Source organism: Ambystoma mexicanum, chromosome 7q, assembly GCF_040938575.1.
Source record: "Ambystoma mexicanum isolate Mex_15411 chromosome 7q, UKY_AmexF1_1, whole genome shotgun sequence".
NCBI lineage: Eukaryota > Metazoa > Chordata > Amphibia > Caudata > Ambystomatidae > Ambystoma > Ambystoma mexicanum.
In genome coordinates, this window is record NC_090941.1 from 567779422 (window position 1) to 567801983 (window position 22562).

The window sequence follows — 22562 nt, forward strand, 5'->3', positions numbered from 1 at the left end:
AAATGCGTCCCTTTCTTCTCCTTCCTGGAGGCAGTCAGCCGCTGATGAAGCACACTCCCAAAGAGTGTGGCTGAACCTAGCGAGCGTACAAGTCGCATTAACAGATTTTAAAGCCATGCTACAGGCCGAGAAGACTTTCTTAGCCATGGCATCATATTTTTTATCATCCCTATCCTGTGGAGCAGTGGGGTATGCAGATGTACTGCCTGATGAAGTTGCAGCCTGGACCACCAGACTCTCTGGAGTAGGGTACTTAGATAGGTATTCAGGGTCAGCAGCAGATACCCTATATTTCGCTGACAACTTCTTGTTAACCGCAGGGACAACTTCAGGAGTTTCCCAGTTAGTTAAAATCTTTCTTTGTAAAGCAGAATGAAAGGGAACCACAGGATCCTCCTGTGGACCTTTATCCAGAATATCTGTGAGGTCATCCTGTTGAAAAACAGGTGAAGGCGCAGACCAACCCATGAACTCCATAATTCTTGACATTAGGGTTCTATAAGGGGTTTCAGCATGTCCCCCTGGGTCTGGTTTGATAAAGTCCACTTCTGGTTAAGTGTCTAGGCTACTTGCTTCCTGTAATGCATCCTGAAGGTCTTTCAACCTTCTTTCCTCAGAGGCAAAAGTCTCTGGTTCAGGTGATGTGGTCCTCTGCAGTCCAAAAGCCCTTTCTTGATCAGAATCTTCCCTTTCTTCATAAATTGAAGGTAAGGGGGGATGCTCTGGGTTGTGAAATGGTATAAAACCCATCTCTAAAGCAGAGGGAGCCATCATCAGTGTCCTTGAAAAGGTCGATGTCGTCGACGCCGATGTAAAAATCCTCGAAGGCGCCGACAAAGGCGTCGAGAAAACTGGAAGAGGCCTCGAAGAACTCGAGAGGATCGGAATCCTGCTCGAGGATGTCGACGACGTTCTCGACGTCGTGTCGGAGGCTCTCGGTGTAACCGTTGGCTGTGGAGTAGCCGTGGATTTTTCTTTTATCAGCGTCGATGTCGGCGTCGACGCCGGCGTCGACTCGATCGACGGATGCGTCGAAGAACCCTTGGATAACGGCGTCGATGGCGCCGATCTATGCTTCGAAGGGGCTTTCGACGATGGCGTCGACGATGCTTTACTTCCCGATGGCTCATGGCGCTTTCGGGTCGACTCTTTCGCCGGGTGCTGCGACTCGCGGCGTTTAGATTTTTTGGGCTTTTCACCCGGGGTATCACCCTCAGCTGACTTTGAGGGGGTCGAGGCCGCTTTCTCGAAGACGCTTAGCATCTTTTTTCTGAATTCCTCCCACTCAGCCTGAGAGCTGTGTTTGTGGGGCAATTTACTCTTTCAGGGGAACTAGAAGACGACGACAAAGGAGATGTTCTACGTCTCTTTTTCGAGTGTCTAGACCTCGACGAGTGGTGGGAGCCACTTCGAGACCTAGACCGAGAATGCTTTCGACGGTGAGGAGACGAATGTCTCGACTCTACCGCGGAAACTTTCGAGGAAGTTAAAACTGACTTACCTCTCTCGAGCTTCCCCTTACGCTCCTTCAAGGCTTTCGCCATCATGGATAGGCATTCCTCACACTCCGAACACTGGTGTTCGATTCCCAGACACCACAAACAGATCCTGTGAGGATCCGTCAACGACATTTTCTTCCCACAGTCTCGCCATTTTTTGAAACCGGACCGATGAGTCGTCGGGTCGGAGGAGGAAGCCATGGAGTACGAGTCGGTTTTCTCGAGGAAATATGAATATATTTCGACTGAAGAACTGAGCAACGGTATTCCGAGGCACACGAAGCGCGGAAAAACGGAACTGAACAACGGACGCTGCGCGTGGCCATTTATAGGCATGATGCCGTCGGCGCCGATACGGTGGCTGTCGAGGAACACCTACTCGAAGGACGTCGACGCACAGCGCCCTCTACTGGGAACATTTTTTTTCCGAGGCCAGCAAGTGTCACGCTCACCTGATTCCCACGGAGGCGCAGTTCTGGCTTCGAGGGCTGATGCTTCTTCAATGGTGAAGCGCAGGACTCTGAAGATGGACTCTCTGGCTCGCAGGAATATTCCCCTGTGCGTGAAAAGGGAGTATTACCTACTGACGGAATAATGCTCAAGCCTCCCTCTCCCTTCCAACCCTCCACGATACCCTTCCTCGATTCCCCGTGAAGTCTCACCTTAGGGTCTGGAAGGATGAGTTCTCCATCCTGCTTCTGATGCAGGGGCGCGTTGAAACCCAGTTACTTCACTGGATTGAGGTTTGATGGGAGTTCAAATAAGCTTGACTGTTCAGGTAAGGCGCTGTAAGAGTTCTGTAGCAAGTTCAAAAGTTCAAGCTTAATAATAATGTTCATTGTCTTATTGCAGCAAGCGCTAACGCTTATGTCTTTTTCCCCTTAGGGACCGGGGTTCGGAATGCCGGAGATATGGCGCCGACCCGAAGTGAAACGTGCAGTTCCAGTAAATGACAGGTAAGTTCTGGATGAGCGTTCGGGTAATGTCTTTGCATTCGCTCATTCAATGTCTTTGTCTTTTTTCCCCAAAGGGGCCGGGGTCCGGAATGCCAGGAAGCGGCAGGACCCGAAATGAAATGGGAATGACCCAACAGGTAAGTCTTAGAAGGAAACTGAGCTTTTCCTATTCCCTTCCTTCTCTCACCTTGTGTTCTTGTCTTTTTCTCTCTAGGCTCTGGGAAGTGGCTGCGGATCCAGATGATCGCTGCTGAAGATGGAGGTGCCCAGGAAAGGTGAGCGAAATGCAGCGCTGCAGCGATCGAAGCGAAATGCTTTTAAAATGATGTCTTCCCTTTCAGGATTGTCGGTGTGATGTCTCCGTGATGCAGCTTTAGCAGGTAAGGTCTTCTTTCTCTCCAATTCTCTCTTAGCAGGTGACCCAGGATGCTGACAGGCGTGGCTGAAGTCCAGATGCAGGAGCTGACACGGTGAGCGTCCTGCTGCGAGGAGAAGAACAACGCGAAGCGTGAGTTGCTGATCGGGCGTGGTTTAAATAGCTTTGGTAGAAGTTCCAGGTATGTATCCTTCCACCGATCAGGTATGTATCCTTCCCCGACCACACCCAGGGGAAAGTAGTCCCACAGGTAAAGTAGTTCCATTCAGGCCTCAAGAGGGCCTGGATGTAGCAGCATGGTCTGCATCAGGTAAGTGCACATTAAAACACTTGAACACATGCCTAGCTTTATGAGCCTGGCGCCTAAGGCGCCAGGACAGGGGTCCAACATGAGCCTGGCGCCTAAGGCGCCAGGACTGTGTCCAAAGGGCCCCAGCTTGGGCCCGCTGGCACTTCCCTGGGGGGAATGATGCCTGCCTCTGGGGTTGCTGGGTCGGACCTGGCTCCTTGGAGGTAGGCATCATGACAGCAAGCTGGAGATACAAATATCATAGATAAGGAATACGTCGGAGGACACAATCCCTTCGAAATATCCATTTGCATATCACTCTTTGTCCCGCCCACACGGGCAGTCCAGCACGAAATGCTATGGCAATTCCTCTCTGAACAAGAGTACCAACAGCAACCCCATACACGTGTTTCAGCCTTGTTGGGCCTCATCAGTGAGGTGAAGCTGCACCTCTCTGAGCACAGTGAGCAGGGGGTCCACGTCTGGTTGCCCCGCGGTAACTCAGGGTGACCAACCCCAAGTTCCTTACAAATATTTTTAAAAAAGGTAGCAGGCGCTCCTCTCCAGAATGAACATGGCAAGATAACCTGTTCTGGGATGAGAATTTGCAGCACAAGCTTTTTGCTCACTGTACCTTTCACAGATGGGAAACATCCATTTGCATATCAGTCTTTGTCCCGCCCACACGGGCAGTCCAGCACCGAAATGCTATGGCAATTCCTCTCTGAACAAGAGTACAAACAGCAACCCCATACACGTGTTTCAGCCTTGTTAGGCCTCATCAGTGAGGTGAAGCTGCACCTCTCTGAGCACAGTGAGCAGGGAGTCCACGTCTGGTTGCCCCGCGGTAACTCAGGGTGACCAACCCCAAGTTCCTTACAAATATTTTTAAAAAAGGTAGCAGGCGCTCCTCTCCAGAATGAACATGGCAAGATAACCTGTTCTGGGATGAGAATTTGCAGCACACGCTTTTTGCTCACTGTACCTTTCACAGATGGGAAATACCCATTTGCATATCAGTCTTTGTCCCGCCCACACGGGCAGTCCAGCACCGAAATGCTATGGCAATTCCTCTCTGAACAAGAGTACAAACAGCAACCCCATACACGTGTTTCAGCCTTGTTGGGCCTCATCAGTGAGGTGAAGCTGCACCTCTCTGAGCACAGTGAGCAGGGCGTCCACGTCTGGTTGCCCCCAGGTAACTCAGGGTGACCAACCCCAAGTTCCTTACAAATATTTTAAAAAAAGGTAGCAGGCGCTCCTCTCCAGAATGAACATGGCAAGATAACCTGTTCTGGGATGAGAATTTGCAGCACACGCTTTTTGCTCACTGTACCTTTCACAGATGGGAAATATCCATTTGCATATCAGTCTTTGTCCCGCCCACACGGGCAGTCCAGCACCAAAATGCTATGGCAATTCCTCTCTGAACAAGAGTACCAACAGCAACCCCATACACCTGTTTCAGCCTTATTGGGCCTCATCAGTGAGGTGAAGTTGCACCTCTCTGAGCACAGGGAGTCCACGTCTGGTTGCCCCCAGGTAACTCAGGGTTACCGACCCCAAGTTCCTTACAAATATTTTAAAAAAAAGGTAGCAGGCGCTCCTCTCCAGAATGAACATGGCAAGATAACCTGTTCTGGGATGAGAGTTTGCAGCAAAGGTTTGCGGGACAAATACTGATATGCAAATGGATATTTCTCATCTGTGAAAGGTACAGTGAGCAAAAAGCGTGTGCTGCAAACTCTCACCTCAGAACATGTTATCATGCCATGTTCTCTCTGGAGAGGAGCGCCTGCTACCTTTTGTGAAATATGTGTAAGGAACTTGGGGTTGGTCACCCTAAGTTACCTGGGGGCAACCAGAAGTGGTCTCCCTGCTCACTGTGCCCAGAGATGCACAGCTTCACCTCACTGATGAGGCCCAACAAGGCTGAAACACGTGTATGGGGTTGCTGTCGGTACTCTTGTTCAGAGAGGAATTGCCATAGCATTTCGGTGCTGGACTGCCCATGTGGGCGGGACAAAGACTGATATGCAAATGGATATTTCCCATCTGTGAAAGGTACAGTGAGCAAAAAGCGTGTGCTGCAAACTCTCACCTCAGAACAGGTTATCATGACCATGTTCTCTCTGGAGAGGAGCGCCTGCTACCTTTTGTGAAATATGTGTAAGGAACTTGGGGTTGGTCACCCTAAGTTACCTGGGGGCAACCAGGCGTGGTCTCCCTGCTCACTGTGCTCAGAGAGGCACAGCTTCACCTCACTGATGAGGCCCAACAAGGCTGAAACACGTGTATGGGGTTGCTGTCGGTACTCTTGTTCAGAGAGGAATTGCCATAGCATTTCGGTGCTGGACTGCCCATCTGGGTGGGACAAAGACTGATATGCAAATGGATATTTCCCATCTGTGAAAGGTACAGTGAGCAAAAAGCGTGTGCTGCAAACTCTCACCTCAGAACAGGTTATCATGCCATGTTCTCTCTGCAGAGGAGCGCCTGCTACCTTTTGTGAAATATGTGTAAGGAACTTGGGGTTGGTCACCCTAAGTTACCTGGGGGCAACCAGACGTGGTCTCCCTGCTCACTGTGCTCAGAGAGGCACAGCTTCACCTCACTGATGAGGCCACACAAGGCTGAAACACGTGTATGGGGTTGCTGTCAGTACTCTTGTTCAGAGGAATTGCCATAGCATTTCGGTGCTGGACTGCCCATGTGGGCGGGACAAAGACTGATATGCAAATGGATATTTCCCATCTGTGAAAGGTACAGTGAGCAAAAAGCGTGTGCTTCAAAGTCTCACCTCAGAACAGGTTATCATGCCATGTTCTCTCTGGAGAGGACCGCCTGCAACCTTTTGTGAAACAAATGTATTGACTTCATCAGCCAGTGCTGTATGAGATGCAGATATTTAGAAATGGTCTTAATGCAGAAAGATGACAAAAATAAGCCAAGCCAGATGGGATTAGAGAATGAAGTAAATATTTTAGAATGATTTACCTTTTGTGTACCCAAACCATAACAAATATTAAACCAATGGGGGGGCGTGGCTTGGCAGCCATGGAATAGGCTGCACTTAATGTGGGCTCCTGGATCCTTTCACTGATCCGCATAGGCGCCTACAAACCACAAAAACAAGGGAGAAATGAATATCGCAACAATATTAAAGTAAGCGGCATGCAATGAGCGGAGAGCCGGGAAGACTTTCAGCGCAGGCCAGAAGTTACGGGCCCCCGACAGTGAGAAGAGAGCACTGCGGAGCCAAAACCAAGATGGCGGCGTCCCCAAGGCAAAGGCGATGAGGGCAGAACTGAGGAAGAGGAGCGAGGCGCAGTGACCGATGAAGCCAGCGGCCCCGTGGAAGGAGCCGTGCGCTGCCAGACAGCACACCCGAAAGAGCAGAGGAGCAGAGGATCGGCTGCCGGAGCACGTGCAGGAGGGAGGCTGCGGTGGCCCCCCTATGGGTGCAGAGGTCAGGGACGCACGCCCCAGTGGGGGAGCAGAGACGCCAGTGTCGCAGTGCCCGGCTCCCCCTTTTCCCCACTGCAACGTAGGAGGGGCGCACAGCCCGTACAGAACTGAAGCGCAACAGGAGGCCCCCCGCGAAATAAGTAGTGGGACACTGGGGAGGCACCAGGAAGGTCACAGACACACGCGATCGGCAGGGAGTGAATGCAAGCGGGTCAAACACTCAGAGAAGGCGGCGGTGCTCGGACGGATAGTAAGATGGCAGCATGAGCATACGCCGCCTGATCCGAAGCTGTGTGGGGACACACTGAGTGCCAGGCTAGCACTTTGCAAGACACATAGGAAAATAAGATACGCCTAGACAGCAGTGAACCTGCTGGCAACTCGCTGGCAACCTCCTATAAGAACTGCACACCCAACATACGGACCCTAATGGAAAACATGGGTGCGAATAGTAGATGGTGAAACAGAGGAGGAAACAGTTGAGCATGGACAAAGGAAGCGGCGAGTCCTGGTGCATGAAGCGGAGACACCCAGGGAGCGAGTCAGACATGATAAGGGGTGGTCATTGAAGAAGCAATACTTGCAGATTATAAGCAGAGTGCCTAATTGTAGACTACACCACATGGAAGAGGGCGCTCCCGAGGTCCATACCCCTGGCACGACTGCAAAGCACAGAGAAGCACACCAGGACAGGTACAAGGCCAGGAGAGCACCAGAGTCAGCTGATTGCGCAAAAAGTGATGTTACCCACAACAAGGGAATGAAGGCGGGAGAGCTGGTCCTGGGGAGAAGAAAGGAGTGACCCAGTGAATACGTGTCCCAAGATAATACTGACAATGTCTAGCCTGCACGAGGCATATAGGGAGTGAGAGCTGCAAAGCCCCCGTGAGGCTGACTGGAACAGTATGCAAGTGATTGCGAGACGGGCAGCGCTATAGTAAGCCTGCACCACAGGGACAAAAGCTGCAATGGGCAAAGACCCACACGCTACTGGTGCGGATTCTGTGGTGAAGACAGGGTGGAACCAAGGGCAAACAACCCACGATGGACATCTTTGCTAAGTCGCAGCAGCCTCCCACCACCCCAGCACAAGGTATGGTTGCTGCACCCGCAGACGCAACTTCGCCGAGAGAGGAACACTTGATCTTAACAGCCATCACAGAATTGAAAACCTTGTGGGGAATAGCAATGGCAGACCTGAGAACCGCACTGGAAACCAAAATAGATGCAGTGGGGATAGAGGTCAACCTGCTGAGACAAGATGTGAGAGCGCTTGTGGAAATAATGAGTGGCCTAGAGAGCGCGGTGAAAATTAACACGGATACCAGCACAAACAATGCCAAGGAAGTCCACATACTGAAACAACAGGTAGCCAACCTGGAGAACCGTGCGGAGGAGGCCGAAGGAAGAGCGCGATGCAAAAACATACGTGTGGTCAGCCTGCCGGAGGGGGAGGTAGGCCAAGACCCCATGGACTATGTAGAGAAGGAACAAGTTACTTACCTGTAACTGTTGTTCTCCAGCATGGGTCTGGCATGGATTCACATGCTCATGAATATTCCCCGTCGTCAGGTCGGGAATCCTCGGTAAAGAAAAAATCAGTATCAGTTTTGTTTCTGATCTGTCTTTCTCAGTAGTAACCAATCACTGATCTCTGGGTCATACTGCCCCCAGCCAATGACTGCCCCCTCCCTAAGCCCCGCCTCTGGCAGCCATCCTCAGATTTGGTAGCACGTAAAGTGGCAGTATGACCAAGTGAAGAGCCGCAAAGGGGTAAGAGGGAGGGTATGCATGTGAATCCATGCCAGACCCATGCTGGAGAACAACAGTTACAGGTAAGTAACTTGTTCCTTCTCCAGCATGGGGTCTGGCATGGATTCACATGCTCCTGAATATAAGAATACATAGCAGTACACACATGCACAACCACGGGAGGTGGCAAAGGCTCAACATTAAGCATTACATCAAAACTCAACATTAAGCATTTCTTACCTCCTCACCAGGCTCACCTTAGGCGAACAGGTTGCACAGCACTGCTTGGCCGACCCTGGACTCCTCCTTGGAATCCCGGTCGACGCAGTACAATCTCGTGAAGGTGTGCGTCGACCTCCATGTAGCAGCCCTGCAGATGTCCAGCAGGGGCACACCAGACAAGAATGCCGTGGTAGCAGCGATAGCTCTGGTCGAATGGGCTCTCTGACGGCCGGGCAACGGTCGGTTTGCCAACCGATGACAGTGCATGATGCAGCCGGAGAGCCATCTGGAAATGGAAGCCTTCGAGAGAGCCTTCCCTTGGTTCACAGGTCCAAAGTTCACAAACAGCTGTGATGTCCTCTGAAAACTCTTCGTTCGGTCCACGTAGAACTTCAGCGCTCTAGCTACATCCAGCGAGTGCAAACTCCTCTCGGCCAGCAACGAAGGCGACGGGAAAAAGACTGGTAACACCAAGGGCTCGTTGAGATGGAAGTCCGACAGCACCTTGGGCATGAAGGAGGGGTGTGTCCTCAGCACTACCCTCATATCATGAAAGGTCAGGTATGGAGGCTTGCAGGATAGCGCCTGGATCTCTCCCACGCATCGTGTTGAGGTGATGGCCACCAGGAACGCTGTTTTCCATGACAGAAACTTCAACGGGGCTGAAAGCAACGGCTCGAATGGCGGACCCATGAGCCTGGTCTGCACCACGTTGAGCTCCCACGCCGGGGCAGGTGCCTTCACCGGCGGGAATGATCGAAACAGTCCTTTCATAAATTCCTTAACCAGGCGATGAGACCACAGGGATGACCGCCCTGTAGTCCTGGTGTATCGGGAAATCGCTGCCAGGTGTATCTTGATTGAAGCGTGAGATAGTCCAACTTTGGCTAGCGACAGTAGCTACGGCAATACTTGAGGGGCCGTAATCCGCAGAGGGTTAATCTTCTGTGCCCGGCACCAGATAGAGAACCTCTTCCACTTATGTCCGTAGCACTTGAGAGTTGAGGACGCCCTGGCCTTCGCAAGAACCTCTCTGCAGTCGGCCGGGATATCGTACCCTCCAAACTCTAGTGCTGCAGGAGCCAGGCCTGCAAGTTCAGCGACTCTGGGTCGTGATGAAGAATGGCGCCTCCTTCTCTGGAGAGAAGATCTGCATCCGTCGACAGCTTGACTGGTGGGGACGCTGACAAGTCCAGAAGGTCCGGGAACCAGATCTGTCTCGACCACGCCGGTGCGACGAGGATCATCCTGCACCGGGACTTCTTGAGCTGGTTGATGAGTCAGAGCAGCAACGGCAACGGAGGGAACGCATATAGGAACAGGCCATCCCAGGGGAAAGAGAAAGCATTGCCCATGCTCCTCAGTTGCGGAAACCTGCTGGCGAACCTCTGGTACTTGGAGTTCGTCGCCGTCGCGAACAGGTCGATCTGGGGTTTGCCCCATCGCTGAAAGAGTTGGTCCACTTGGTCCTGGCGTAGATCTCACTCGTGGCACAAGCGCAGCTCTCTGCTGAGTGAGTCGGCGATGGTGTTTTTTATCCCTGCCAGATGAAACGGCACCAGAAACATCCCTTGAGCAACGGCCCAATGCCACAGATCCTGGGCTTCCTTGGATAGGGCTGGGGACCTGGTTCCACCCTGCTTCCGGATGTAAAACATCGTGGTGATGTTGTCGGTGAAGATCCTCACTACCTTGCCCTTGAGGGACAGGAGAAAGGACCTGAGGGCCCAGAAAACTGCCCGGAGCTCCAGGATGTTGATGTGGAGCGGCTTTTCCTCCGGGAGCCAAAGGCCTCTCGCGTGAAGGTCTCCGGTGTGCGCTCTCCACCACTCCAGGGAGGCATCCGTCATCACCGTCACCTGGTGGGCGGGGATCTGAAAATCTGTTCCTGCCACCAGATGACCGTGGGTGCCCCACCACCGGATCGCTAGACGAAAGGTCTTGTTGAGAGGGTTCCTGTCTTCGAAGCTGCCCGTTGCTTGTATCCACCGGGCGTCGAGGAACTCCTGTAGAGGGCGCATCCGGAGCCTGCACAGGCGCACGAGATATATTCAAGAGGACATCATCCCGAGGAGGGACTTGATGGACCTCACCTTGGCCATGTCCGTGGCCAGCAGACTCTGCACCTTGCCTGGGATGGCCTTTGTCCTTTCCTCCGACGGTGAGGCCAGACGCGCCACTGTGTCGAGCTTGGCTCCCAGAAACAGTGCGACTTGTGAGGGGACCAGGTGAGACTTGGGGAAGTTGATGGAGAACCCCAGGTCCGTGAGTAGCTGGACGGTCTTCCCTGTGTGTTCCACAGCGAGCTCCCTTGTCCTTGCACGGATGAGCCAATTGTCCGGGTAGGGGTAGACGTGGATCCCCTGTAAGCGCAGCCGCGCCGCCACTTGAGCGAGGCACTTGGTGAAAACCCTGGGTGCCGATTTCAGTCCGAACGGGTGGGCCTTGAACTGGTAGTGCCGCCCTTGGACCACGAACCTGAGGAACTTTCGGTGTCCTTTTAAAATGGGGATGTGAAAGTATGCATCCTCCAAATCCAGCGACGACAGAAAATCGCCCTCCTCTATCTGTCCCAGCACGTGCTGGAGGGTGACCATCCGGAACTTCTGTGCCTTGATGTACTTGTTCAGTCGTCGCAGGTCCAGGATGGGTCGCCATCCTCCTGTCTTCTTTTTCACGAGGAAGTACCTTGACTATACTCCGGAGCTCCGGAGCCTCTTCGGGACGAGCTTGATGGCACCTTTTTTGAGCATCGCCCTTACCTCCGATAGCAGTTGAGGGACGTGATTTTCCTTCCTGACCCCGGGTGGAATGCGGGGGCACTTCTTTTGAAATTCGAGGGCGTGCCCCTGGGCCAGGGCGTCCAGCACCCAACGGTCGGTGGAGGTGGACCGCACGTTGACGAACTTCGCCAGCCGGTCTCCCACCGGGATGCTTCGGTGGGGGCCCGACACCACGGTCAGTTCAATCCTGCTTGGAGGACGCCTTGCCACCTTGGCCTCCTTGGCGACGACGGCAGGGTCCACCTGACTTGCCTTGTCCTCTATAGGCTTCCTGCGACGAGGAGCGGGCCGCTTGGCGGTACGTAGAGGAGCCACCGCCGAAGCCCTTGGAGGCACCCTGCTTGCCTCCGGTGCTCCGAAAGGAAGACCTTCATTGCCGGAGAACGCCTAGGGCCTTAGCTGTCTCCGTGTCCGCCTTGATGGCTTGGAGGGACTCATCCACTGTTTTCCCAAAGAGATTGTTCCCGTCGAACGGCATGTCCAAAACTTTGGCTTGTACGTCCTGGCGGAAATCCGTCGCCTTGAGCCACCCTCGTCGTCTAAGGCAAACGCCGTTGCCTAGCTGGCGGAAACCGGTGTCGGCAATGTTGCTGCCACCGTTATGGCATGGTCCGACGCCACTTCGCCTTCTTGCAAGATCTCCAGGGCCTCGGCCCTCTTGTCGTCCGGTAGGAAGTCCAACAGCGGGGCGATCTTGTACCATAACTCCCTGTCGTAGCGAGCCACGATCGCGAGGGCGTTGGCCGCCTTAATCGTTGTTGCCGCCGACGAGATAACTCATCGTCCCATTGTGTCCAGCTTCTTTCCTTTGCCGTCCTGCGGGGAAGTTGACGTTGAGGCCGATGCCCCCCCGCTTTCTTCTTGGCCGCCGCTGAGACGACCGAGTCAGGGGTTGGTTGTGCCCTGAGGTACAAAGGGGCTGCGTTGGGGACCCGGTACTTCTTCTCGTACCGATCCCTCTTGACAGGCGTCGTAGATGGGTTCTTGAGAAGGGTGAGGCCCTCGTCCCAGATGTCATCCAGCAGAGGCACGGCGAGGACTGTTTTCCTCTTGACCTCGCGCCGTTGGTAAAGGAAACCTTCCTTCTTCTTCTCTTCGGGGCAGAGCTGAAAAGGCTCGGATGCCCTGGCGATCATTGCATGGAAGGATCCGATCTCGTCGGGCGGAGAGGCCCGGCCTGGGGGCGATGGGAGCTCCGTCCTGTTGTCACCGCCGTCGTCGTCAGTACCCGTCGTGGCCGTGTCCTTTCCCGTGTCATCCCCCCGGATGGGGGACGTGGGCAAAGGTTGAGTAGGTTGCGAGGGCTGAAAAGGCGAGGCTGGATGGATCCGTCTTCTCTTGTTTGGGGGGCTTCCCGCCGGGCCTGGCTCTGGCTCCTCCGTAAGGGCAATCTCGTCTTTATGTCCGAACATACGGATTGTATTGCCAACAAAATGGCAGCCGAGTTGTCCTGCGGCTCCGGAAGCGACGGGAGCGATGGGTGACTAGGACCCTCGCCGGTGCCGCCGTCGCTCTCGTCGTCACCTTCGTCGGGATCCCTCCAGTGGGAACGGGTCTCTTCGACGCCCTCGTCGAGGCCCTCTAAGACTTCTACCAGCTCCTCCTCGGATGCTGTGTCTGTGTCCACAATGGCCACCGCCCCCCCTCTTTTTCCGCCGGGGTCTTCACAGGGGTCTTTTCGATGGGTCTGAAAGAGGCTTCCCTCCGCGGAGGCAGGGAGACTCTGGGCCCCGAGGCCTTGGCCGGGTGAATCAAGGCCTTTACCACCTTATGTGGGCCTGTGGCCTTCACCTTGAGGGGAGGGTCACCGCCTCGCTCCCCCTCGGCCGGATCCTTCGAGCTCAAATGGGGCCTCTCCAGAAGCTTCGCCGGGTTCTCGGCCTTCCTCTTCCCTGAGCCAGAGCGTTGGCTCGTGGTTGATGGCGCTGGAGAGGATGCGCCCTGCCTGGCAGCCGAGGAGCCTGACCGTTCGGCGCTCCCGGTGCCCGCGGACTCGTGGTGCTTTGCCTTCTGTTGGGCCCCCGTCACCGGGGCGCCCTCACAGGACTTAGTAGACCACTCTGAAAAAGCGCGTAAACGCAGCAAAAGCTCGAGAGCTAAACACGAGGACTCCCAACACTTGAGCATGCGGTAAAAATCTGAGGATGGCTGCCAGAGGCGGGGCTTAGGGAGAGGGCAGTCATTGGCTGGGGGCAGTATGAACCAGAGACCAGTGATTGGTTACTACTGAGAAAGACAGATCAGAAACGAAAATGATACTAATTTTTTCTTTACCGAGGATTCCCAGCCTGACGACGGGGAATATTCATGAGCATGTGAATCCATGCCAGACTCCATGCTGGAGAACATGATTATACAGGAAATAGGAGCTAGTAAGCTCTCCCAAGGGTTCGCAATCGAACGCGCGCACAGGGCCCTGATGAGGAAACCGCAACCCGGAGCCCCCCCTCGAGCAATCTGTAACGCTCACCTGATTCTTGCAGAGGCGCCGGTCTTGACTGGGCGACTACCGTATCTTCAAAGGTGATGTGTAGCACCCGGTTGGCTCTTTGGGCTGGACCTCTGTGCACTGTATGCCTGACTTCAAGAGTAAGATGTCTGCAGACAGAAAATATGGGATTAATGAACTGGGGTTATTGGGGGTGTCCCTATCTCTTCCCTTTTTGCTCTCCTGTAGACCCCCAAAGGTTAACGCTCTCACCTTAAGTAAGTGAATGCCGAGCTCTCCATCTGCCTCGGGGCAGGGTGCTGTAATCAGTTTCTTCACTGGATCGGTAGCGCAGGCCTCTTGACTTCAGAGGACTGCTGTCCGTCGTTTACTGCACGAACGGTAAGTTTCGAGTAATTCTATTGTCTTTAAAGTCTTTAGCAATGATGTCTCTTATTTTGCAGGTTCCGGCGATGGCGGATGACGGGCTGAAGTGAGTTGAAGATGGAGTCCGTATGATGAATAGAAGCGCCTGGAAGCACGTAAGTAAGCGCTTGTTGCCTGCTTCACGATGCGCTCTAACTGTCTTTTATTTTGCAGGTACGAGTTCGGAGCGGCTGCAGGGTTCCCGGAATACCCACTGGGGTTGATGTGGAAAGGAGTAATGGCACGTGAGTATTAAAGTTCCCCAATGTCTTTAAACGCACCTTGTTTTGTCTTTCAGATGCAGGATGCAGCGCCGAAGGCCTCCGGAGAGTGCGAAGAGTCGGTAAGCTTTTGTCTTTCAGATGCCGGAATGCAGTGTGAAGACCTCCGGAGCGCACGAAGAGTAGGTAAGCCTTTGTCTTTCAGATGCCGGAATGCTAACCTGTTCTTTCTTGTCTTTATAGGTGTTGCTGAAGACTGGATTCAGGATGGTAAGCCTTTTTCCTTAGGCCCAGGATCCGATGCAGAAGACACGCAAATGCAAAGCAAGATTCATCCACCGGGTGTGGTTTAAATAGCCTCCTGTAGTGCTTAGGTGTCTCCTTCCACAGCCACGCCTAGGTAAGAAAAGAGTTCCTGCTTTCCAGAAGAGTTCCAGTGTTCTGAATCTAGGGAGTGGCTCCTGCCCCACCCAACAGCAAAAGTAGTTCCAAACAGAAGAGGATCAGAGGCTCAGCTGGCAGGCAAGTAAGCAGCATGGTCTGCTGCAGGTAAGTCCACCCAAGCATTATGAGCCCGGCGCTTCCAGCGCTGGGACTGGACACATTTATGAGCCTGGTGCCACTGGCGCCAGGACTGGGTCCAAAAGGTCCCAATTGGGACTGGTTGGCTCTCGGAACCTGGGTTATGGATCTGCTTCCAAGGGAGTTGGGAAAACCCTGACCTTTTGGAAGCAGAGATCATGACACAATTATAGCGAAGATCCTGAACTACAGGCACAGAGAGAAGATCTTGGAATTCTTTCGGAAAGGAGGGACGATAACAAAGGCTTCTGCGACCATCACTGCATACCCTGACGACACCATGCTGGTGCAGAGACAGCGCTATAGCTATTTGGCGATCAAGAGGAGATTGCCCACAGCTGGATTCAAATACATGCTCTTGTATCCCGCAAAGCTCAAAATTTTACACAAAGGCAAAGCGCACTTTTTTGACACCCCGGAGGATGTGGCGACATGGTTGGACGCACATGGCTGCCCGGAGCGAGATGAGGAACAAGGCGGAGAGGGACACGATAAGTGATTTCAATGCCATGCATGATAAGAGGCGGGAGGGGAGGGACGGGGGCAGAGACTGTAGAACAGATAACAACGGAGCTGCTAGCAGAGATAGTAATGGGAAACTGTAATTCGTGACACCTGAACATGTTGGACTGGAATATAGATTGTAAAAAGTAAAATGGGCGGTGTTAAGCGCGCTTTGCATGATGAGTAAAATTGGAGTCACAAGACGAAGACAACCTACCCCCGGGAGTTAAAGTAGTAGGACCGCCACTAGGGCGATATCTCCCTGCTGGGCCGTGAGTACGGCAATTGCTGGAAAAGGGCTAGATGCAGGGGTGCCTGAGATCCAGGGATGGAGCAGGGCAACAGTTGGGGAAGGGTAGAGACAAGAGGGGGTTGTTGAAGGGTAAGTTGGGGCGGGAGGAGTAGGGGGGGGAGTTGGGGAAGAGTTGGGGTCGGGAAAGGAGGAGGCCGGGAGAGAGGGTGGTGAAGTGGAAGTGTTTATAGTTAGGGGAAGTTTATATTGGGGAACGAGCCTACGCGTAAATGGGGAAAAACCTAGACATGGACTGTACTTGCGGAGGGAGGAGTGGAATCGGACTACATTATGGGGGACCTAAAAGTAATTACTTGGAACCTTAGAGGGCTCAATAGCTATTTAAAAAGGAATAAGGTTATGCTGTACCTGCATAGATAGAAAATAGACATAGCCTTAATACAAGAGACCCACCTCACACAAGAAAAGCTGGAGGTGATCCGGAAGAAGTGGAGGGGGACTGTTGTAGGCGCAACATATTCCGCCTATGCTAGAGGGGTTATTACCTGGGTGGCACTGCATGTCCCATTTCAGCTATTGGAATCCACAGTTGAGGCAGACGGGAGAATGGTTATAATAAGAGGGCTGGTGGAAAACAAGGAAATAAACCTTATAAACAGATATGCCCCGAACCAGGATACGGCGGCATACTTTAGGACTCTATATGATAAACCCAGCATGTGCTTAGGGGGGGCGGTGATTTGGGGAGGAGACTAACTGTGCACTAAACCCGAAAATAGATAGATCAGTTAGCAAAATAGATAGACCCACTCCAGCCGCTAGGACGTTGCAGTCACTGTTAATGGACTTAGGGTTCGAGGATGCATGGAGGTCGTGCCACCTACAGGACAGGTAATACTCGCATTAGTCAGCTCCACAAAACCTACATACGAGGCTGGACTATTTGTTTGTCACACAGGAGCTAATGACAAAAATAGCGCAGACAGAATATAAAGCGAGGGTCCTTTCAGACCACTCGCCATTGATACTGGTATGGGAATATCGACCCCCGAGAGCAAGGATACCGAAATGGCGCCTCAGAGCAGAGGCGTTGAAAGATACTATTTTCAGGGAGGATCTGAGAGAGGAAATAGTAAACTATTTTGAGATTAACACTGGCAGTGTAGAGACAGCGGGTATGCTCTGGGAAGCCTTCAAAGTGGTAGTGAGGGGGATAGCCAATGCAAAACCCAAGGGACTAAAGGAGGGATTTTAGCAGAATTATAAGAGGCGGAAACAGACCTAGAAATAGCGTTAAAAAGGGGAACTAATACTACAGAGGATAATGAAGCAATACTCGGGCTGCAACAAAAATGCGCTGGGCACTGGGAGAGACTGTGCAATCTCAATTATAAAAAGTATATAGAGAGACAGCATGCAGGAGGGGACAAACCGGGGAGGGCCCTGGCATGGTTATATAAGAGCGAGACCCCTAGACCCACAATCAGAACGATAACGAAGTAGGATGGGCGCATAGAGGACACCCAAGAAGGCGCTAACCAGGAATTTGCAGACTGTTATCGACTCCTGTACGGTGATGAAGAGGGGAGTAATTGCACGGAAATAAGAGAAACACTGGAAGACATTGGTTCATTAAAAAGTCTCGGCTTAAAAGGTTTGGTCTAACTTGGCGACATCTGATAGTGATGAAAGAAAATCAAAGTTGCTTTAATCAGTACATAAAATCCATGGAGTCGCGTCTCACCAGGTGTAGGGTTTAGCCAAGTGAAAGACCCCTTGAAAGATATTGTGAGGTAAAAGTAACCCGGAAAGAGACTGCGCCAAATCTTTGCAGAAAAATGTTTATTATTCAAAAGAAATGCCCTTCAAAACGATGACACGTGTTTCGGTCCTCCAAGGACCTTTTTCAAATCAGGGCTAATAGTTTGTCTTGGAATCATATGAATGCCCTTGTCACACAATGTGAAAAACAAGCTTTGATATATTGAATGGGTTAATACCTGCTCATCCCAATACAAGCGTCCGATCGCAAAGTTGCTAAAAATCTAAAAGGTCCTTGGAGGACCGAAACACGTGTCATCGTTTTTAAGGGCATTTCTTTTGAATAATAAACATTTTTCTGCAAAGATTTGGCGCAGTCTCTTTCCGGCTTACTTTTACCTCACTGGAAGACATTGGGTTGCCGCAAATTAGCGCAGAAGAGCGAGAGGAGCTGGATGCTCTGATTACTCTAGATGAACTGGAATAGGTAGTGGTGCAGCTACCCACCAGCAAGACTCTGGGGCGGACGGACTCCCTAGTGAATTTTATAAAATGTACAAGAACGAGGTGCTCCCCCCGCTTTTAGAGAAGCTAAATGAGGCATACGAAGTGGGAAGACTACCAGAGTCCCTAAGAGAGGCGATTATCATACCACTCCCTAAACCCAACAAGCCCAGCAATGATTGCGGCTCATATAGACCGCTGTCAATGCTGAATCAGGACAGTAAAATACTAACGGCAGTCTATGCAAACAGAATGAGGAATATCATTGATAAATTAATACACCCTGACCAGACTGGCTATGTCCCTAATAATCTCAGACGACTCCACCGAGTCATTGAACATGCGAATGGGGATGCGGGCGAGATGGCAATAGTATCGCTGGACGCAATAAAGGCCTTTGACTCTGTTAAATGGCCTTGGCTGATTGCGACCCTGACCAATTATGGAATAGGACCTGGGTATCTTAAATGGGCCAAACTATTATATAGCGTGTCGCTGGCCAGGGTCAAAACAGGAGCAGTAATATCAGAGAGGTGGCAACTTAGTAGAGGTACTAGACATGGCTGCCCGTGGTCCCCCATGCTGTATATCTTAGCCCTAGAGCCCCAGGCGATATACCTGAGGCAACAGTATGACGTAATAGGCGTCACCATAAAAGGAGAACCTCACTTAATCTCCCTGTACGCAGATGATATGCTGTTGTATCTACGCTACCCAGAAGAAAACCTCCAGTATGTTCTGGAAGTGATGGAGCGATTTGAAAGGCTGTCTGGCATAGCTGTGAATCTTAAAAAGTCTTGTATATTTCCACTGGGCAGATACAAAGGGATCCTGTTCGATCAGTTACCCGTCTTGCAGATACCATGGGAGGTCAGCACATTTCGATAGACCTATACCATACGGTGGAGGCAAAGCACCAGCATAACGCTGAGAAGGCGATTAAGAGCATTGAGAATTGTATGAAGTTCCGGGTAAAGCTCCCCTTGGCGATGATGGGACGAGGGGCAATGCTGAAAATGGTGGTCCTGCCAAGACTTTTGCATTACTTTGGGAACATCCCATACCTGATACCAAGGCGATTCTTTGCTAGCATACATAGCATATGCAGGGAATTCCTCTGGCATGGGACGAGGAACAGAGTGGCCCTTTGGAAGTTACAAAACCCACACGAGAAAGGGGGTATAAAACTGCCAAATTATAAGATTTACTATATAGCAAGCCAGATACAATACGTAGCGAAATGGCTCTCTGAAGAACCAACCTCAGAGTCCAGACTGTTTCGACTGGACTGCGTCCCATACTTTTTAAAATAAATGGTGTGGTTGCCCAGATCGGAGATGGAAGGGCGCCCAAAGATGATGATAATAGGGTGGGAGATATGAAGTAGGGCCTGCCGGGTAATGGAGAACCCATCCCTGTGTTCCCCGCAAGTGCCACTATTTGCATTGACAGGAAAAGAAAAGCAATTACGGATGACGATTAGGAAGCACTGGGAACCAGTCGGGATAGCTACAATGGGAGATATATGGCAGGAGGGGAAGATAAAAGACTGAGATGCTGGAGGAGGAAACGGGGCTACACACGGGACAATATATCACATACCATGCGGCGAATCAAAGAGACATGGTCCAAAGTGGTAGTAGAAGACCAACCGGATGCCTCCATAGATACAATATATGACATAGCAGAAGGAGGACATGAGATATCTAGGATATATGAGCTGATGATGTCTAAAGCGGGAAAGGGGGTGGTACAACTGAGACAGGACTGGGAAGAGGAGGTGGGTGCCCCAATGAGTGATGGGATGTGGGAGCGAGCCCAAGGGTACCATAAACAAGTGTCAAGGAATGCAAGATTACAACAGATACAGTTATACATGACCCACAGGGCGTATATGACACCCCAAATGATAGCCAAATTTAAAAACGCAGAACGACAAGCATGCCCCAAATGTGACAAAGAAAACGCTGGAATGGTGCATATGTTCTGGGCATGTCCAGTAATTGAAAGTTTTGGGGAGAAGTTGCACATAAACTGGAAGAGAAAGGGATTAAGATAGTGGAGGATACAGTGTGGGCTTGCCTGATAGGAGGGTTTCCTAGACCAGGTAAACTCAAGAATGTAAGCAAACTAAAAGATCCGGCGTATGTACTCGCAAAGCGAAGAATCGCTATGGGGTGGAAGGCATGCCATAGACCAACAATAGAAATATGGTGGAAACACTTACAAAAATGGGCCGAAGCTGAAATTACAGTATGGCAGGAAGCCAGTGGTTCCGGGGGGGGGGAGGAGGAGGCTGGAACCCTGACAGCCTGGAAATATCTAATAGCTACGATATTTGGGCCCCCGCAAGACCGATCGAATGATCGGGACCCAATAGAGACGGACCCAACAGGGACCATGGAAGAGGAAACCCTACTGCAAGACAAGAGAATAGAACATGAAGAAGAGTAGGCTCGATTGGGGGGAGGGAACGGGAGAAGCAGTGGACATAGGAGTGATGAAAATTCAAAATGCTATTATATGCACTGCAAATTTGGTTTGTGCTGTTTGTTGAAATAAAACTAATAAAAATAGTTTAAAAAAATAATGGTAATATTGAACCAATTGATTTAAATATTTTGGATTGCAGTACTTCTTGAAACTATAGAGGAAGGTGGGTGTGGCACAATTCTTGTAGGCGTTTGCTGTTATGTACTTGTATTTGCTCCTGCATGTGAATGAAATATGAAATTGTACAAATATAGTTTTGGAAATAAATTGCCCTACTTGCTTTCTGGACACATGACTAGAAGAAATCCGCTCCCGTCTCTCAAGATGGGAAAATGGAAAGTAACTTTGATTTCTATGAGTAATTCTTCAAACTTGTCAACACAGATATCCCAAATTGCTACAAAGTCACAAACCTTCAATAGAGTTGAAAAAGGTTACAATGTTTGGGTGCTTCATCTTGGCCAGAAGAGTAACTTCTTTATGGGATGCTTCCTTTTCTTTTTGTGGCATCTATAAGCAAAATTCAGAAAGAACAACATATTTGCAGGAGTGAAAAGATTTCAATTTGTTTACTTATCTTGAACATTAGAGACACAATTGTAGTTGAGCATGGCTAATAGCTGAGGCCAGAGACAACACATTCCTAGAATAACGCTGAATTAAAAATCATGAGACAAAAATAATGGATGATACATTTGTATAAATGTGTGGCATTCTAAACTTCAAGGTATATATATGCACCCAGCAAGTAAGGTGTCAACACAACAAAATGTCTGACGTTGATAATCTGCCAAATTAAAAATAGAAACCATGTAATAACACTGCATCCTTTGTAACAAATAGTCATTTTAAAAAAATAGTTTCAAACTTGTCGATTTTTGTTAAAAAGTCTATCTTTATTCAGAAATAACAGGAAAAAGGTTAATTCTAATGTGTATTGTTCTCTCAAGAAAGAAGTAGTTTTTATCATTTTTAATCCGAATATGTTTTTGAAGTGTTATTAAGTTAGGGTGTATAGAGTGTTTGTAACAATGCAATTATTTTTATTTTTCTAATTTATTTTTGTATAATAATGTAAAATTATGGTGTGGTAGTTTAAATGTAAAAATATGTAAGGGCTGATATTCCTCATAATGTGGTGGTTTTATTTTATTTTTTCTTGTTCACAACATTTTATTTTGAAGTAGGAACAAGGGTGTTCATCTCAGCCCCCTACACTTGACATATTTTCTCAGTTCTGCTCTAATAGCCTGTTTGAACTGAATGATAACTCTTTTCTTGATTTCATTTTTTTTTCTGGGCAAAATATTATTTATTCCTGCTTTTTTCACTGCCATTAAAAGAATGAACTTTAAATATGCAGAATGTTTGTGCACAAACCCATCCCTTGCTTTTTGGCTTAGGTTCCCACATGTGTAAGTTGCTTCGAAATGTGGTCGTAACTTATACTATCCCATAGAAAGCAGGTGTAACTTACTACTGTCAAGAAAGCTCGGTAAAATGCGCCCAATTCTGTAAAAAGAGCAATTTTCTCCTCAAAAGTGGTGGTCTGACAGAGTAACTCCAAGCAAGACAGGAAATTAACATTTCACAAAATCGTTTATGAATATATTTTTTCTCAATTCAAAATACTCTTCAACTACATATGCATTCTTACTCCATATATCCGCTTTCACACTTCGCACCCAACACGTACACCTAAAATATCCAGATGAAACTTAAATGGGATCTGTGGTGGGTCAGAAGAAGGATGCAGACTCTAATAATCCATATCACTGAAATATGTATTCAATAAAAGAATAAATGCCTACCTTTCCCTATACTATTAGGCTTGCCTACCTAACAAAACTAGCTAAGATGCTCGTCATTCGTCAGTGAAAGTCTTAATAGTATCTGTTCACCGTCCGAGCTAACCCTTTCTGACCCTTCCACTATTTTAATAACTAAAGACAGGTGAATGTCTCCCTCCTCCTGAGGATTTGTTTCTCACAAAGTTCAGTTCAATAAACTATATTCAAGTAGTTCCTGGTGACTGTTTTTATCAA

General features: G+C 50.2%; 1 protein-coding gene across 3 annotated transcripts in view; it reads right to left on the reverse strand.

Annotated features, from left to right (window-relative positions):
* The window catches only part of NEK5 (NIMA related kinase 5), a 1893692-nt gene that overhangs the window by 1631317 nt on the left and 239813 nt on the right, over positions 1 to 22562 (reverse strand). For all 3 annotated transcript variants that reach the window (XM_069639859.1, XM_069639857.1, XM_069639858.1), the window contains one exon: positions 20931 to 21027. In XM_069639859.1, coding sequence (XP_069495960.1) covers positions 20931 to 21027 — 97 coding nt within the window. The remainder of the gene's footprint in view (positions 1 to 20930; positions 21028 to 22562) is intronic.